Raw genomic sequence first — 20,000 nt, 5'->3', positions numbered from 1 at the left:
CTGTTGGACAGCGAAGAGATGGGGGAGAGGGGGGAGGGGGGGGGATGAGGAGGGCTGATAAGAGAGGAAGGTGGGGGCGGGGGGAGGGTGGGGGGAGATGGGATGGGGGTGGGAGGCCCCTGGGGAGGGAGAGGGTGTGTGTGTTGGTTCTGGGAATTTCAACGTCTTAATTCTGGGTCTCTGTCCACTTCTGCCGCTTCTGACAGCAAGTAACGATCGTCGTTATGTATCAATGTATTGTATTGTGCTGTATTGTATTGTATGTATTGCATTGCGTTGTACTGTATTGTATTGTATTGTATTGTCACAACATATCTCTGTGTGTCAAATTCAGGTAGCTGTACTGTACTGTAATAATAATAATGGTATTTATATAGCGCTGAATCTTGTGCAGAGACAAATCAAAGCGCTTTCGCACCAGTCATTCACACGCATGCATAACTCTAAAACTGTAGAAACTAAAGACAAGGAAGGGCAGGCAAGGGAGGTTAATTTGGGAAGAGGTGGGTTTTAAGGCCAGACTTGAAAGAGCTGAGTGTGGAGACTTGACGAAGCGATAGAGGAAGTTCATTCCAATCGCAAGGTCCAGAGACAGAGAAAGAACTGTACTGTATTATTATCACAACATATTTCTCTGTGTGGAATTCAGGCAGCTGTATTGTATTGTATTGTATTGTATTGTATTGTATTGTATTGTCACAACATATTTCTCTGTGTCAAATTCAGGCAGCTGTATTGTATTGTATTGTATTGTCACAACATATTTCTCTGTGTCAAATTCAGGCAGCTGAATTGTAATGTATTGTAATGTATTGTACTTTATTGTACTGTATTGTATTGTATTGTATTGTATTGTCACAACATGCCGGCATACTTGGGGTACATCTCTCTCCCCCCCCCCCTTCTTTCTCCCCCTCCCCCCTCACCTTGAACAGCAAGGAAGTCTTGCCGGCATTCTTGGGGTACATCTCTCTCTCCCCCCCCCTCTCTCTCACCCCCCTCCTCCTCACCTTGAACAGCAAGGAAATCATGCCGGCATACTTGGGGTACATCTCTCTCTCTCCCCCCCCCCTCTTTCTCCCCCTCCCCCCCTCACCTTGAACAGCAAGGAAGTCTTGCCGGCATACTTGGGGTACATCTCTCTCTCTCCCCCCCCCCCTCTTTCTCCCCCTCCCCCCCCTCACCTTGAACAGCAAGGAAGTCTTGCCGGCATACTTGGGGTATATCTCTCTCTCCCCCCCCCCCCTTTTTCCCCCCCTCACCTTGAACAGCAAGGAAGTCTTGCCGGCATACTTGGGGTACATCTCTCTCTCCCCCTCCCCCCCTCACCTTGAACAGCAAGGAAGTCTTGCCAGCATACTTGGGATACATCTCTCTCTCTCCCCCCCTCTCACCCCCCCCACCCCTCACCTTGAACAGCAAGGAAGTCCTGCCGGCATACTTGGGGTACATCCCTCTCTCTCTTCCCCCCTCCCTCTCTCTCTCCCCCTCCTCCCCTCACCTTGAACAATAAGGAAGTCCTGCCGGCATACTTGGGGTACAGTTCCACCAGGGCCGCCCCTTCAGGCAGCAGCACGGTGTAGGTCAGCGCCGCGCCATGCATCCCCACCAAGACGTCCACCCGGCTCAAAACCTGCAGCTGCTGCCGCATGGGCAGAAGGTCCAGCTGCTCCGCCGTCACCTGGACACACAGGGACAGGAGGGTCAGAGGTCAGGGTCAGACAGACGGCAGGAGGGTCAGAGGTCAGGGTCAGACAGACGGCAGGAGGGTCAGAGGTCAGGGTCAGGCAGACGGCAGGAGGGTCAGAGGTCGTTCGGTGGTGAATGAGGATGAGGACGATAAAGAATCAGCTGTGAAGGTCCGTCAGTGTGGGGGACAACGTGACAACCCCCGTGTTTGTAAAGCACTTATATCAAAGATTACAACAAGATGATGATGATGATGATGATGATTATAACAATAACAATAATAGTAATAACAAGAAGAAGAAGAATGATAGTGATGATGACGAATGATGATGATAACATCAACAACAACAACAACAATGATAATGACGAAAACAACAACTACTTAAACAAGAACAGCAACAACAATGATAATGATGACGACAACAACAACAATAATAATAATACTAATAATAACAGCACCACCACTGATTTTGAGGTCAGCAGTGCTGAAGCCTCTGACCTGGTGCTGGGGAAAGGCGGCCACCAGAGCGTCCCTGACTTGGTTCTCGTTGTCCATCTTCCTGGCCAGCACCCCCTTGGGGTTCCGGGGGTGGGCCAGGTAGTCACGCCGCCTCACCAGCAGCATCCGCAGCTGCCTGCACTGAGGTCCCGGGTTGGGCGCCACTCCGTACGACTGCCACATGGACATGGACCAAAATGGAAGGTTTTCTTGTTGTTAGGAAACCTCAAGTGTTTGCAGGTTACAGATCAGTATATGTATATGGGTACATTTGTGTGTGTGTGTGTGTGTGTGTGTGTGTGTGTGTGTGTGTGTGTGTGTGTGCGTACGGGTATACATGTGTATATATGTATACGTACGTATGCGTGTGAATGTGTGTGTATGTATGTGTGCACATATAAAAACACAATGACAAATTGGAAAAAGGAGGGAAACTGAAAGAGAAACAGTGGGAGAGAGACTGAACGTCTGTGTCTTCATCATGGACATGGTATGGCTGTGGCTGTCAGGCTTCGAACAGTGTATGTCGGACTGTATACTGTGTTAGTGTGTTTCGAAATGAGGAAAATGATTTGAAAAAGTGTGTGTGTGTGTGTGTGTGTGTGTGTGTGTGTGTGTGTGTGTGTGTGTGTGTGTGTGTGTGTGTGTGTGTGTGTGTGTGTGTGTGTGTGTGTGTGTGTGTGTGTGTGTGTGTGTGTGTGTTTATACTTATCTATTTATTTATTTTTCTTCTGTTCTTTTTTTCCATCTATCTATCTATCTATCTATCTATCTATCTATCTATTAATTCATTTCACGAGAGTGATCACGGCTATGTGAAAATGACTGTATCTTGATTTCTCTGCTTGTGAACGAACAGAGCTTGTCTGGCCAAGGAAACCAGAAACATGGGGACTGGTCAGATCATTCAGTTGAACTTTTCGTCATGACATCATGGCTAACAAAGTGCTCAGCTTCAACAAAGTTCATCCAAATGTCTCACTAATGTGTACTGATTGGAAGTTTCGGTTTCAGTTTCAGTTTCACAAAGAGGTTTCACAGTGTTCGGACAAATCCATGCACGCTACGCCACATCTTACACAAATGCCTGACGAGCTGCATAACCCAACGTGCTTTGTCGGGAATTGAGTGCATGGAAATATATTTGTGTACCTTTCAGAGTGCGTTTTTTTCTACATAATTTTGCTAGGAGAACAACGCTTATGCTGCCATGAGATATTTTTCAGAGCGCCATGTGCATGCTTCACACAGGACCGCGGTTTGTCGACTCATCCGAATGACCAGACATTCAGTTTGATTCTCCAGTCAAAGTTGGGGAGGGCGAGACAGAGATTCGATCCCAGGCACTGTACTGATGGATAAGCGTCTTAACCATGATGCCACCTTTCTCTTGAAATGTCTCAGAAATATGTAGTGTTTGTTGGGGAGTAGTGTGGATACTACAAGGAGTACTATCAAGTCTCCAGCCAAGAATTACTGGAACACAGGAGTGCTGAGGGGGAACAAAGGAGTGCTGAGGGGGAACACAGGAGTGCTGAGGGGAAACAGGAGTGCTGAGGGGGAACAAAGGAGTGCTGAGGACAAACAAAGGAGTGCTGAGGGGGAACAAAGGAGTGCTGAGGGGGAACACAGGAGTGCTGAGGGGGAACACAGGAGTGCTGAGGACAAACAAAGGAGTGCTGAGGGGGAACAAAGGAGTGCTGAGGGGGAACACAGGAGTGCTGAGGACAAACAAAGGAGTGCTGAGGGGGAACAAAGGAGTGCTGAGGGGGAACAAAGGAGTGCTGAGGGGGAACACAGGAGTGCTGAGGACAAACAAAGGAGTGCTGAGGGGGAACAAAGGAGTGCTGAGGGGGAACACAGGAGTGCTGAGGACAAACAAAGGAGTGCTGAGGGGGAACACAGGAGTGCTGAGGGGGAACAAAGGAGTGCTGAGGGGGAACAAAGGAGTGCTGAGGGGGAACACAGGAGTGCTGAGGACAAACACAGGAGTGCTGAGGGGGAACACAGGAGTGCTGAGGGGGAACACAGGAGTGCTGAGGACAAACACAGGAGTGCTGAGGGGGAACACAGGAGTGCTGAGGACAAACAAAGGAGTGCTGAGGGGGAACAAAGGAATGCTGAGGACAAACAAAGGAGTGCTGAGGGGGAAACAAAGGAGTGCTGAAGACAAACAAAGGAGTGCTGAGGGGGAACAAAGCAGTGCTGAGGGGGAACAAAGGAGTGCTGAGGACAAACAAAGGAGTGCTGAGGGGGAACACAGGAGTGCTGAGGACAAACAAAGGAGTGCTGAGGGGGAACAAAGGAGTGCTGAGGGGGAACAAAGGAGTGCTGAGGGGGAACACAGGAGTGCTGAGGGGGAACAAAGGAGTGCTGAGGGGGAACACAGGAGTGCTGAGGGGGAACACAGGAGTGCTGAGGACAAACAAAGGAGTGCTGAGGGGGAACAAAAGAGTGCTGAGGGGGAACACAGGAGTGCTGAGGACAAACAAAGGAGTGCTGAGGGGGAACAAAGGAGTGCTGAGGGGGAACAAAGGAGTGCTGAGGGAGTGCTGAGGGGGAACAAAGGAGTGCTGAGGGGGAACAAAGGAGTGCTGAGGGGGAACACAGGAGTGCTGAGGACAAACAAAGGAGTGCTGAGGGGGAACACAGGAGTGCTGAGGGGGAACACAGGAGTGCTGAGGGGGAACACAGGAGTGCTGAGGACAAACAAAGGAGTGCTGAGGGGGAACACAGGAGTGCTGAGGACAAACACAGAAGTGCTGAGGGGGAACACAGGAGTGCTGAGGACAAACACAGGAGTGCTGAGGGGGAACAAAGGAGTGCTGAGGACAAACAAAGGAGTGCTGAGGGGGAACAAAGGAGTGCTGAGGGGGAACACAGGAGTGCTGAGGGGAAACAGGAGTGCTGAGGGGGAACAAAGGAGTGCTGAGGACAAACAAAGGAGTGCTGAGGGGGAACAAAGGAGTGCTGAGGGGGAACACAGGAGTGCTGAGGGGGAACACAGGAGTGCTGAGGGGGAACAAAGGAGTGCTGAGGGGGAACACAGGAGTGCTGAGGACAAACAAAGGAGTGCTGAGGGGGAACACAGGAGTGCTGAGGGAACAGAGAGAGGAGACCTGAGGGAAACAAAGCAGTAATGAGGGAACAGAGAGAGGGGACCGGAGGGCACCGAAGCAAAGGCTCAGGACTGAGGGAAGGAACAGGATGGGGGGTAGGGTGGAGGGAGAGAGGAAGCACAGCCAGCCAGGCAGACGGCCTCACCCTGAAGAAGTACTCCCGGAGCTGCGGCAGGAAGGGCACGTGCTGGCGGTCTGTGTCGAAGAGCGGGCAGTGGTAGCCGTTGGGTACCCACACCATGTAGTCAAACCGGGTGGGTCCCGGCAGGTGCCCGGCCCTCAGCACCCCCCGGCCCCCGAACAGGTTCGCCCAGGTGGAGTCCAGCTTGCCCCAGGGGTGTCCGTCCACGATGAGGAAGGTGAGGGTCCCGGGGTCCAGGCCCAGCAGGAGCAGGGACAGGAAGGAGTTGTACCAGTCCAGCATCGTGTGGTAAACGTTGGCGTACTCGTACCGCTCCAGGGCCAGCGTCACCCCCGGGATGTGACCCCGCCTGATGCCGCTAGGGGCGTCATGGTTCCAGCCCCGTCCTGTCCCCCCGCTCTCCTCGCCCCTCGCCTTCTCCGCTTCTTCTGCCTGGCTCGTGTTGCAGGTGAGCGTGCTGAACCACTGGTTGAGGTGGTTGAAGCGCCGGTAGTTCCGCTTGTCCACGTGGAAGCTGACACCCGGAGGCTGAGCATTGCAGGGCAAGGAGAAGAATCCGGCCTTGACATTGAAGTACTCGGCGTCCTCCTTCTGGTTGAAGACGCTCTCAATCTTCTCCCCGCCTCTGGTGCCGAGGAACTGGCGAGGGTTGAGCGTGACGTCCCTCAGGACGGCCATCTCCTGGCCCAGCGTCACGAAGCTCTGCTCGGCGTTCCGCACGGAGTTGGTCAGCCAGGTGCAGGCCGGGTCCTGGCCCAGGTCCACGCTGCTCCAGTTCATGCCCAGGAAGGTCAGCGGCAGCTTCCGCGGGCAGTCCAGCACCGAGTGGAACACAGAGGTCAGCCTGGAGGTCAGCGTGTGGTCCGCTCCCCCCGGCCCCTCACCCACCCCCGCGGCGGCAGCGTCTGATGACCCGTTTCCCCCGGAACGTACGTTCACCGCTTCCGCTCTGATCAGCAGCTGCTCGTTCAAGGTCACGCTCTGTGGGTGCGGGGCAAGGTCAAGGTCAGCCCGACCTTCCTGACTTTCGCGTGCGGCGGCTTGCTCTGAACGTACTGCTGCGGCTTGCTTTGAACGTACTGCGGCGGGCATGTGGACCTTGTGAAGTGCCTCGTGTTGTGAGAGTGACGACGGTTGTCTCTCTTTGTCCTGGTGACCCCAGTTCCTTTGCCACAGGTACATGATGACGATGAAGGAGATGATGTAGACGGCTATCACCAGCCGTAGCCGCTGTTTCATTGTCCGGGTAGCCATCTTGACGACGCCAGTCAGTCCTCCTCTCCCTCACCTCACACCCTGGGAAGATCTGGGGACATGGAACATACACAAGTCACAAGGGAACTGAATCACTTAAATAAACAACAACAAAAAAACTCGATTCCCCCACCCCGACACATGCACACATACACACAAAATGTAAATCACATAGATTTTTGTCCCCAAAGACCATACGGTGTGTGTGTGTGTGTGTGTGTGTGTGTGTGTGTGTGTGTGTGTGTGTGTGTGTGTGTGTGTGTGTGTGTGTGTGTGTGTGTGTGTGCATATGGTTGAGAGAGAGAGAGAGCTAAGGGGGAGCGCGCGGGGGAGGGGGGGATGGAGGGGAGGGGGGTTGGTGGGGGGGGGGGGGAAGCTGAACAGTCCAAAGGGGACCGGTGTGGACGAAAGGTGGCACAGTCCAGGTGGCAAGGAGGGACAGTAAGGACGACACTATCAGACAGCAGGTGATGGGGACAGCAGTCTGACTTCCACACAACAATCTGTTGTGAAAAAAATACTGCACTACAACACAATGCAGTACATCACAATGCAATACATCACAATGCAATACATCACAATGCAGTACATCACAATACAATACATCACAATGCAACACATTACAATACATCACAATGCAATACATCACAATGCAGTACATCACAATGCAATACATCACAATGCAGTACATCACAATACAATACATCACAATGCAACACATTACAATACATCACAATGCAATACATCACAATGCAGTACATCACAATGCAGTACATCACAATGCAACACATTACAATACATCACAATGCAATACATCACAATGCAATACATTACAATACATCACAATGCAACACATCACAATGCAACACAATACAATACATCAAAATGCAACACATCACAATGCAATACATCACAATACAACACAATGCAATACATCGTAATGCAACACAATACAACACAATGCAATACATCACAATGCAACACAATACAATACAACACAATGTAACACAATGCAATACAATGCAACACAATACAATGCAACACAATACAAAACAATGCAATACAACACAATACAATACAACACAATGCAATACAATGTAACACAATGCAATACAATGCAACACAATACAATGCAACACAATACAAAACAATGCAATACAACACAATGCAACATAATGCAACACAACACAATGCAACACAATACAATGGAACACAATGCAACACAATGCAATACAATGCAAAACAATGCAATACAATGCACCACAATACAGCACAGCACAATACAATACAATGCAACACAATGCAATACAGTACAATACAACACAATACAATACAAAACAATGCAACACAATGTAGTGCAATACAGTAAAGTACCGTACAATACAACACAACACACTACAATACTATACTATACCATAGTATACCAGTAAGAGTATCCATATCAAAAAACAACAACTTGTCCTCCACCACCATTTCAATGGAAGAACTATAGCCAACTATCCCTTGTCCAACACACGCTGACAGACAGAAGAACAGTGTGACCACAACCTTCTACCAGTACACACACGACCAGGGGAGGGAGGGTGTGTGTGTGGGGTGGGTGGGGGGTGGGGGGGCTGCAGAACAAAACCAGCCAAGCGGCCAGCAGAGTAAGCCTGTTACGTTGGCAGGAGTTAGTGGCCGGACAGTCACAACTTATGGACGCTTGAGAAAACCCACAGCACTGCTGTTAACTCACTCAGTACGGCCAGTCCTCTCTTCTCCTCTACACAGACCCCTCGGATGTCCAGTGGGTGTCTGAATGACCCAACCTTTAGCTTCCGTCGTCAGAACTGTGGTAATTTTTGTCAACATTCACCTCTTCAATAAAAGAGCGTTCCGCTTGCAATATTTTGCTGATGGTAATTGGGATGAAACACTGTTAACGTTGTCTCTTTCGCCGTTCGTATGGAGAGAGTCAAGATGGCGTAGTCCCTGGACAAGGGTGGGTTTTTTTTTGTTTTGTTTTTTCACGTGGCAGTTTGACAGGTAAGGTATGCAGAAAAGAAGAGAAAGAAAAAGAGAACTGACCACTGACTGGTGTCTGTCCAGCAGTGCTGACCAGCGGCCTGTGGTGTTGACAGGACAGTCTCACGACCACTCCAGTGTGTGGCGGTGCCTGCAACAGGTGGACGACACGGCACTCAGTGACACGTTAAACACAGCACCTCCTGCTTCATGCTCCCCCTCCCTCTCTCCCTCCCCCTCCCTCTCTCCCTCCTGTGTGTCATGGAAGGGGCACGGAACACGGTGTGGTTTATTGGACACCCTCCACACTCCACTACCCACCTCACACACACACACTCACTCTCTTTCTCTCTCTCACACACACTCTCTCTCTTCCTCTGTGTGTGTGTGTGTGTGTGTGTGTGTGTGTGTGTGTGTGCCACACACACAAACTCTCTCTCTCTCTCTCTCTCTCTCTCTCTCTCTCTCACACCACCCACTCACCCATCCACCCACCCTCACACCCACACACATACACACACACACACACACACACACACACACACACACACACACACACACACATATTGTTACTTAGTGGAGTGACTGCTTAATGGGAAAGCCCTCTAAAATACTCTCCAAATCTACAAGGATAAAATCCGATACAACAGTGTATTGTGTTGTACTGTACTGTATTACCTTCACTGTTTCAGTCACAACCTATTTCCGTGCGTGAATTCCGGCCTGTTCTCTCCATGGACAGTGTGTCGCCACAGTACAGTGCCACCCATACTTGGTTTCCGTCCTGTAGTTGCTTCACAAAGTGATTTCCTTCTTCGGTTTTTTTATTTTTGTTCATTTTTTAAAAATTTTTGCTATTTATTTTACAGAATTTTGCCAGGAACTACCATTCAGTTGCCATGGTTCAGTGCAACAATTATAAAACGATTCGTTACGCTATGGTACAGTATGGCACGATACAACACGAAACTGTACAATGTAATACAATGCATTCCAGGAAAGTGCAGTGCAGTGCAGTACAGTTCAACACTGTGTGTGTGTGTGTGTGTGTGTGTGTGTGTGATGTACTTGTACTGATGCACATATTCCCCTAGTCGTTGTTGCTTTTATCAATTCCCGAACTCAGCAAACGACCATTGCCGAAATGCTTTATGAACTCCTCTGTGACGGAGTACATGTACTGATGGCTTTGGACAGTACTTGTGGCAAATGGCCAACTTGTAAAAGTTAAGACTTTGAAGAGCTCAACCAGTTCCACATCACATGTACAAGTATGGAGTTTTATCAGGCCATTGTAGATTGTTTCAAACTTTGTAAAGTCCTTGACCCTAAAAGCATCGACGCTTTAATACAACAACAACAACAACAACAAACAAAAAAAGAAGAAGAAGAGAGAATGAAGGCCTACTTTTTGAAGGTTCAAGTGACCAAACAGTGACTGAGGTAATACGCGACACGATTTGATTTCAGGTTTCAGAAAGCCAACTTTGTGTTTTCACTCTGCCTGTCTGTGTGTGCTCTGACACCTCCCTTCCCCCCTCCCCCTCTGCTCTGTTACACCCCGCCCCCCGTCCCCCGTCCCCCGCACCCCGCCCCCCACTTCTCCTTGTCTAGTCTTTCTCCTTGCTTTCAGTTCGTCGAAAAGGAAGTAACTCCTCCTCACTAAAAACCAAAAGTCCCCTGTACTGGTCAGGCAACCAGGCTAATGTCGGAACGACGAGCTAGCCCTTCAACACCCCCTGTGGGAAGTGCTGCGCATCCAGAATCGGCCTCTTCTCCCATATGAGGACACACACCATGTCACATCTCATGACAAAATCAGATGTGAGTACTAAACCCCCTCGTTCACCCACCCCATCTAGCTAGAGAGCAGTGTGGGTTGTGCTTATTGCACGAGATTTTCAGTCTGTCTCAGTCTCAGTTCAGGCTCTCACTGAACTGAGATCAGCCTCTTCCTTGTCAACAAATGACAAGATTCTGGGCTTTTCGCCCGCGACTGTCAGAGGAGGCAGCCGTGCCAGTCTTTGGCTCTCTTCAGGGCTGTTTGCCCATTTCGACGCTTGTAGTGGGGATCAGTTTCCTCCGAGTGGTCGTGTGCTCTGTGTGAACTTCCAGCTTTGGGGTAGTGGTACCTCTCTGGAAGGTAAGAGGAGACTGTAAAGACAGTCCTAACCTGTGTTCTGTCTGTCTTGTGTTCATGTCCGTGAATGAGAGAGAGAGAGAGAGAGAGAGAGAGAGAGAGAGAGAGAGATAGGAGGGAGCGAATATTTGAGTAAATATAATACTTTGCTCTTTTATGTGCATTTGTAGGATGCGTATGCATTTTTAGACATAAATTTTATAAGAATGTGATAAAATATTTGTTACGTGTATTAAAGGGTTCAACTGTAAAATCTAGATTTAAGTCTTCCTTGTGAACCCCTTCAGTTATTCGTTCTATTAATGTGTGCGTATGTGTGTCACTGTATTATATATGATACATAAGCAAGAATATTCCAAACTACCCCCCTTATCCTTTTCCGTTATCCTTGCTCTTGGGTGTGGTTGTTGTCAGCCTTTTAAACTTCCGAAATAGCGCAGCTGAGTCAAATTGATCTATTCTGTAGCCCATGTGTTGATCAGGGAGGGGTTAAACTGAAATTTTGTCAGATCTGTTTTCTTTACGAATTCTGGCTAGGTACATTTAGGTTGTTTAATTGGGTTTGCCCAAAAGTGAATCCTACCAGTGGATAATAGATTATATACAGTGGTTTCAGTGTTCCCACTTTCGTGTTTATCCACGGACTTCCCTACTCTTCCACTGACCCTCCACTGTCTCCCCGGGAACCCCTCTGCCTGCCTTTGACTTCCTTGGTCCAGGCCTCCGTTGGCTGCTGCCGCCTGCCGCTGGCTGCCGTCGCCAGCGTTCTCTGGCCTGGCGCTCAGCTGTCTGGGTGTTCTGCTCTTCGTCTTCGTCGTCACTGCTCTTCGTCTTCGGCGTCACTGTTCGTGTTCGTCGTCGCTGTTCTTCGCGTCTGTCGTCACTGTTCTACGTCGTCGTAACTTACTGTTCGTCTTTGTCGTCACTGTTCTTCGTGTTCGTCGTCGCTGTTCTTCTTCGTCGTCACTTACTGTTCGTCGTCGTCGTCACGACAGCATTAACGTTGTGCTTGTTTCCTTATCTTAAAGCTCTGGGTTTTTTTTGTGTGTGGTTTTTTTGTTTGTTTTGTGTGTGTTATATTTATCCATTGTTATTTAAGTGTTGTTGCAGCTGGGGTTGTGGTTATTGTTTGTGGGCAAGCTAGGTGTGTGATTAAACAAATGTATGTGAACCCCGGATTGTTGTAGTCTGTGTTTGTGTTGTCTGGGTGTTAGTGCTGGGCTGGGTGGGGGTTTCTAGTCCGCTCTCTTATAGAGCGTGACACACCAACAGATAAGCCTGCCTGCCTACTCATCCGTCGGACCGACGAGAGACTCCATCAAGTTCGTCGAAGTAGTAGTATCGTCATCATCTTCATCGTTTTTATTATCATTACTGTTATCTATCTCTCTATCTATTATTATTGTTATTATTATTGCTGTTGTTGTTGTTGTTATAAGCTGTAAGAGAACCCATTTTCACGGCCGTTGGTGAACCACATTTGAGCTGTGTGGTCCCCACTCCTCTGGTGCCGCATTTGGAGTCAGCCTTTTTCCCTTTTTTCCGTGTCCCTGATCAATGAAAATGGATAACAGGAGGAAAGGAGAGGGGAAAGGAGGAAAACAACAACAGCAACAAACAAATAAGAATAACATAGTGGTCATATCCACAGGCTTTCTCCACATCTTTGGTACCTTATGATGCGCTACCTAATGACTGGGAAGATTTGCCGGTACTGTGAATCAATCCCTAACTTCGGATTCATTACACATATGCTGAAAACAAAAAAGCAACAATAGATAATGAATTAATAAATAGATAGATGAATGAATAAATGAATAAACAAATACGTAAATGAATAAATAAATGCATAGATAAGTAAATGAAATAATGAATATATTAATAAATCCTTGAATAAATATATAAATGAATAAACGAATAAATAGAATAATGAATAAGTAAGTAAATAAATAAATGAATAAATAAATTGATAAATAGAAATAAAGGAATAACCAAAAAGCCTTAGCATAAACCCACCCCTCCGAATTGGCCTTGTCAAGAGCATACCCAAAGTTTATATCCAAAGAAAAAAAAAACAAAAAGAAAGATAAAGAAGATATACACAGAGACAGACAACGTGGCCAAGATATCAATCCAACCTTGTTCCACCCTGCTCCAACCGAACTTATTCCCAAATTGCCCACTGACTGGCACAGCTAGACCGACACTTCACACTATCACCAGCAACTGCCAACTCAAACCATATTAACCTACAGTCATAGCATCTCTCACACACATCACAGACTCCCCAATATGATAATATTATGCTATACGTCTCCAGCTACGGCCAATAATTTATTCGGAAAAAAGTTGGGTTATTGCCCGCGCACACGCTGCATGCAACACAAACGTTGCGAATCTCTGGCGTCGCTCCAGACAACGGCGATGGAACATAGACAAAAAATTATCGAGCATGCCTGGGTGTAACATGACGCTTCTGTGTATCGATTCAGTTCAAACGGATCGAATCCAACCAACGCCGTAGCCGGGCGTGTTCTGATTCAACAAAAAGTGTCAACTTTCTAATGCTGCAGACGATTTGGGTTTTTCTTGGAGGCTGTGTGGCTCACTGTCTTTTGTCAACGTGATGTTTGCTGGTCGTTGTCAACGTGATGTTTGCGGGTCGTTGTCAACGTGATGTTTGCGGGTCGTTGTCAACGTGATGTTTGCGGGTCGTTGTCAACGTGATGTTTGCGGGTCGTTGTCAGTGTTTGCGGGTCGTTGTCAACGTGATGTTTGCGGGTCGTTGTCAACGTGATGTTTGCGGGTCGTTGTCAACGTGATGTTTGCGGGTCGTTTTCAACGTGATGTTTGCAGGTCGTTGTCAACGTGGTGTTTGCGGGTCGTTGTCAGTGTTTGCGTCAACGTGGTGTTTGCTGGTCGTTGTCAACGTGATGTTTGCGGGTTGTTGTCAACGTGATGTTTGCGGGTCGTTGTCAACGTGGTGTTTGCTGGTCGTTGTCAACGTGGTGTTTGCTGGTCGTTGTCAACGTGGTGTTTGCTGGTCGTTGTCCACGTGATGTTTGCGGGTCGTTGTCAACGTGATGTTTGCAGGTCGTTGTCAACGTGATGTTTGCGGGTCGTTGTCAACGTGGTGCTTGCTGGTCGTTGTCCACGTGATGTTTGCGGGTCGTTGTCAACGTGATGTTTGCGGGTCGTTGTCAACGTGGTGTTTGCTGGTCGTTGTCAACGTGATGTTTGCGGGTCGTTGTCAACGTGATGTTTGCGGGTCGTTGTCAACGTGATGTTTGCGGGTCGTTGTCAACGTGGTGTTTGCTGGTCGTTGTCAACGTGATGTTTGCTGGTCGTTGTCAGTGTTTGCGGGTCGTTGTCAACGTGATGTTTGCGGGTCGTTGTCAACGTGATGTTTGCGGGTCGTTGTCAACGTGATGTTTGCGGGTCGTTGTCAACGTGATGTTTGCGGGTCGTTGTCAACGTGATGTTTGCGGGTCGTTGTCAGTGTTTGCTGGTCGTGGTTGTCAAGGTGATATGTCTGCGAGCTGGAGAAGGCTGGAAGAGGTAGTGGTTATTTAAGGACTGGAAGTTCACACCGCGTACTTACATGTATGTTATATGGATGGAGGTACATGCATGCATTCAGTCATTGACCCTCTCTCTCTCTCTCTCTCTCTTAGCTCTCCATGTTCTTCTGTAGCCAGTGTTGGAAAATGTTGCATGGTGCATTGATAGATGAATGAACGGAGATATTATGTGTTGAGTGGCCTGTTGGTTACTATCATTTTTCTTCAAACAAGGAACTTGGTTTTGTTTTGCTTTCACCATTTCATTCGTTTATTATATTGGTTGTTGTTGTTGTTTTATGAATTGAAAGTATGTTGATGCATTCACCCATGTCATAAGGACCTCATGGCCAATGGCATTAAAGTGTCAAAGCGTCAAAAGCCTCTTAGCTCTCGCTCTCTGTCTCTGCCACCACCTGCTGTGAATAAAACGTGAAAAGGTCAGAGGCCCCACAGCCGTTAACAGCCACTGGGTATTGAATTCATCTTCACTGTGTCCAGGGCTGGGCACAGGTAGGCGGGGCCTAGTCCTCTCCTTCCGCCGTTTTTCACCTCCCCAAACCTAAGTCAGGAACCCGTTCACACCTGGTGGAATGGGCAATTCGGAGTACAGTGCCTTTCCCCAGGACACAACACCATGCCGAAACGGGGCCTGGAACCCTGATCACTGGTGAACACTGGATCACAGCTCCATCGCCTGACCCATTGTACCACCGCACCTGCTGGAAATACATGCACGTATGTGTGAACAGGTGCACGCATGCACATACACATGCACAAAATTACACTTTCTCTGTCTCTGTCTCCGCCATCACTGTAATGTAATTTCCAATCGGATTAATAATGATGTATTGTATTGTACTGTATTGTATTGTATTGTATTGTAAATATTTCACATCCGAGCGCGTATATATCCGCGCTTTAGGGGTAACTGCATTGTCAACTGTACAGCCGATCACTCGAGCACGCTCACTTCCTTGCAAATGGCGACTGACTTGATGCACGTTCAGAGCAATATATCACGAAGTTTGGATTTGATGACACACAGCTCTACAGGTCATGTACAATAGCTGAAATCTATGAAATGTGTATTGCATTTATGACTTAAAATTCTGATGACTCTCAACAAGCTGTACCTTAATTATGAAAAATAACAAACCAAAAGAAACAAACAAACCCAAAACCACCACAACAGAACCTTTGTTAACTGTCTGTTGTTAGTTTTAAAAAGGCCCATTGCTTCAAAGTACGATCTGCCTCAACACTGCAGACATTGAAATCTCATCCCATGTTCGTAATCTAAGTGGCATTTTCAATCGGACCCTATCTTTCAAAGAGACACCTCAAATGCCTGCAGGATATGACACCAGGAACTGTGAAGAATAAGGACCATCTGTCACTGTCTGTTCACACCTACAACCAGAATTATTGTCTGTTCTCTTGTCAGCAGGCATGATGATGGCGATGCACTCCAGGCCAGCACCACAAGCCACCTGCTCCACACGCTCTGAAAGGTTCAGAACAATGCAGCGAGGTTGATTCTAAAATTTCCCCAAATGTGAACATCCCACACCTCTTCTGAAATCCCTGCACTGGTTCCCCATCCAGTCCCGGATATCCTACAACCTCTCTTCAATCAGCTCCTCACCTCTGGCACTGGCCTTCAATATGTCTCTGATATTTCTATCCAATCAGCACCTCATCTCTCACTGACACTGGTCTTCAATATGTCTCTGATATTTCTATCCAATCAGCACCTCATCACTGACACTGGTCTTCAATATGTCTCTGATATTTCTATCCAATCAGCACCTCATCACTGACACTGGTCTTCAATATGTCTCTGATATTTCTATCCAATCAGCTGCTCATCTCTCACTGACACTGGCCTTCAATATGTCTCTGATACTGATTTCTATCCAGTACACCCGTGTGGAAATCCCCGTTGTTCCACTGTTATTCCTATTGTCCGTGTAGTTCCTCCTGTCAGAGCACAGCCCTTTGATCAACGTACTCTGTCGTCTTAAGGTCCAGCCATGTGGAACAGCCTTCCATCTGACATCACACACCGCTCAACTTCCACGACCTCTTTCAAATCTTCTCTGAACACCCATCTATTGAAGCAATACTGTTGATTATATTTATCCACCACATTTCCAAACCGCATCGTACACAACGCTTCGTGTATGTATGTATGTGTGTGTGCGTGTGCATGTGCGCGCGCGCGCGCGCGCGTGTATGTGTGTGTGTGTGTGTGTGTGCGTGTGTGCGCGCGCGTGCTTGTGCGCGTGCTTGCGTGTATGCGTGCGTGCGTGCGTGCGCGTGCGTGTGTGCGTGTGTGTGTGTGTGTGTGTGTGAGAGAGAGAGAGAGACGCATATGATAGGAATTTCATTGTCACCGGATCCGTTCATCAATAGCACCGCATGTTTCATGCTTCCTACACCTGTGTTTCTGACACTTGTCCTGACTCCATGTTGTGACAGTAACGAGCATTCCATCGCCACAACACCTGTGTCAGGTATCAGGTATCAGGGTGGGTTTTTTTTTCATCACCGGCACCAGTACGCTTTTCGTCTTGTTAAATTTCTTCAACGTGTAAGTGTCGTATAAGTGTGTGTGTGTGTGTGTGTGTGTGTGTGTGTGTGTGTGTGTGTGTGTGTGTGTGTGTGTGTGTGTGTGTGTGTGTGTGTGTGTGTGTGTGTGTCTGTGTCTGTGTGTGTGTGTGTGTGTGTGCGCGCGCGAGCGAAATCTACTGACGTACATCAAACTATGCTATTTATGAGATTTCCACAGTTGATCTTTCCATATGTCGTTCCTGTTTTTATCACTCAAGTGTGCGTGTGAGTGTGCGTGTGCGTGTGCGTGTGCGTGCAAACACACACACACACACACACACACACACACACACACACACACACACACACACATGGCGCACATGCATGGACTCACATACGCACAGAGACGTACACAAGCAAGAAAGACAGGAAAACAGTCACAAACGACGAATGAAAACGACATCCAAAGAAAAAACAGAATACGCATGCAAAAAACAAGATAAGTATGGCTGTGCGGACAGCTAAAATGTACGAATAGGGATACGTAAGAAAATCCTTGTATAAAACCCACGGCATACAGAGACGTAGTTAAGGGAAGTTTTTGACGACGTACGGAGAAGGCTGAAGTCATGACATTGCTCACTGCACCCGCAGAATTATGACTTGATTTTTTGAGTTCTTACTGTTTGTATACATGTAGATCATGTTTTTGTACACCGTGCTCAAGTTTCATCAGCGAATTACTCATGGATCTTATTCAGAATGTACTTCTCTCTCTCTCTCTCTCTCTCTCTCTCTCTCTCTCTCTCTCTCTCTTAAATTTATTTAATTTTTTTTTTACATTTTCTGCATTCGTCCAATATAACAATGGCCTGATCTCAGCATTTTCTATACTAAATCATCACTTGCTCCTGGATCCTATCTGCAATTGTGTTTGTTTTACTGTCAGCAATTGTGTTTGTTTTACTGTCAACAGTTGTGTTTGTTTTACTGTCAGCAGTTGTGTTTGTTTTACTGTCAGCAATTGTGTTTGTTTTACTGTCAGCAGTTGTGTTTGTTTTACTGTCAACAGACTGTCAACAATTGTGTTTGTTTTACTGTCAGCAGTTGTGTTTGTTTTACTGTCAGCAGTTGTGTTTGTTTTACTGTCAACAAACTGTCAACAATTGTGTTTGTTTTACTGTCAGCAATTGTGTTTGTTTTACTGTCAGCAGTTGTGTTTGTTTTACTGTCAACAGACTGTCAACAATTGTGTTTGTTTTACTGTCAGCAATTGTGTTTGTTTTACTGTCAGCAATTGTGTTTGTTTTACTGTCAGCAGTTGTGTTTGTTTTACTGTCAACAGTTGTGTTTGTTTTACTGTCAGCAATTGTGTTTGTTTTACTGTCAACAATTGTGTTTGTTTTACTGTCAACAATTGTGTTTGTTTTACTGTCAACAAACTGTCAACAATTGTGTCTGTTTTACTGTCAGCAATTGTGTCTGTTTTACTGTCAGCAATTGTGTTTGTTTTACTGTCAGCAATTGTGTTTGTTTTACTGTCAACAATTGTGTTTGTTTTACTGTCAGCAATTGTGTTTGTTTTACTGTCAACAGTTGTGTCTGTTTTACTGTCAACAATTGTGTTTGTTTTACTGTCAACAGTTGTGTTTGTTTTACTGTCAACAGTTGTGTTTGTTTTACTGTCAGCAATTGTGTTTGTTTTACTGTCAGCAATTGTGTTTGTTTTACTGTCAGCAATTGTGTTTGTTTTACTGTCAGCAATTGTGTTTGTTTTACTGTCAACAGTTGTGTCTGTTTTACTGTCAGCAATTGTGTTTGTTTTACTGTCAGCAATTGTGTTTGTTTTACTGTCAGCAATTGTGTTTGTTTTACTGTCAGCAATTGTGTTTGTTTTACTGTCAGCAATTGTGTTTGTTTTACTGTCAGCAATTGTGTTTGTTTTACTGTCAACAATTGTGTTTGTTTTACTGTCAGCAATTGTGTTTGTTTTACTGTCAGCAATTGTGTTTGTTTTACTGTCAGCAATTGTGTTTGTTTTACTGTCAGCAATTGTGTTTGTTTTACTGTCAACAATTGTGTTTGTTTTACTGTCAGCAATTGTGTTTGTTTTACTGTCAGCAATTGTGTTTGTTTTACTGTCAACAAACTGTCAACAATTGTGTTTGTTTTACTGTCAGCAATTGTGTTTGTTTCACTGTCAACAATTGTGTTTGTTTTACTGTCAGCAATTGTGTTTGTTTTACTGTCAGCAATTGTGTTTGTTTTACTGTCAACAAACTGTCAACAATTGTGTTTGTTTTACTGTCAACAGACTGTCAACAATTGTGTTTGTTTTACTGTCAACAATTGTGTTTGTTTTACTGTCAGCAGTTGTGTTTGTTTTACTGTCAGCAGTTGTGTTTGTTTTACTGTCAGCAATTGTGTTTGTTTTACTGTCAACAAACTGTCAACAATTGTGTTTGTTTTACTGTCAGCAGTTGTGTTTGTTTTACTGTCAGCAATTGTGTTTGTCTTACTGTCAGCAATTGTGTTTGTTTTACTGTCAACAAACTGTCAACAATTGTGTTTGTTTTACTGTCAGCAATTGTGTTTGTTTTACTGTCAACAATTGTGTTTGTTTTACTGTCAGCAATTGTGTTTGTTTTACTGTCAGCAATTGTGTTTGTTTTACTGTCAACAAACTGTCAACAATTGTGTTTGTTTTACTGTCAGCAATTGTGTTTGTTTTACTGTCAACAATTGTGTCTGTTTTACTGTCAACAATTGTGTTTGTTTTACTGTCAACAATTGTGTTTGTTTTACTGTCAGCAGTTGTGTTTGTTTTACTGTCAACAGTTGTGTTTGTTTTACTGTCAGCAGTTGTGTTTGTTTTACTGTCAACAAACTGTCAACAATTGTGTTTTACTGTCAACAGTTGTGTTTGTTTTACTGTCAACAGTTGTGTTTGTTTTACTGTCAACAATTGTGTTTGTTTTACTGTCAGCAGTTGTGTTTGTTTTACTGTCAACAATTGTGTTTGTTTTACTGTCAA

At 46.4% G+C, this 20,000-nt stretch overlaps 1 protein-coding gene across 1 annotated transcript in view; it reads right to left on the bottom strand.

Annotated features, from left to right (window-relative positions):
* The window catches only part of LOC143299804 (uncharacterized), a 34,569-nt gene that overhangs the window by 1,563 nt on the left and 13,006 nt on the right, over positions 1 to 20,000 (bottom strand). Inside the window, exons 2-5 of the mRNA XM_076613252.1 lie at positions 8,774 to 8,861; positions 5,453 to 6,755; positions 2,189 to 2,362; positions 1,502 to 1,681 (exon numbers count right to left, since the gene is read on the bottom strand). Coding sequence (XP_076469367.1) covers positions 1,502 to 1,681; positions 2,189 to 2,362; positions 5,453 to 6,703 — 1,605 coding nt within the window. The 5' untranslated portion in view covers positions 6,704 to 6,755; positions 8,774 to 8,861. The remainder of the gene's footprint in view (positions 1 to 1,501; positions 1,682 to 2,188; positions 2,363 to 5,452; positions 6,756 to 8,773; positions 8,862 to 20,000) is intronic.

This window comes from Babylonia areolata, chromosome 25 (genome assembly GCF_041734735.1).
Source record: "Babylonia areolata isolate BAREFJ2019XMU chromosome 25, ASM4173473v1, whole genome shotgun sequence".
NCBI lineage: Eukaryota > Metazoa > Mollusca > Gastropoda > Neogastropoda > Buccinidae > Babylonia > Babylonia areolata.
This window is presented reverse-complemented; position numbering and strand designations above follow the sequence as displayed.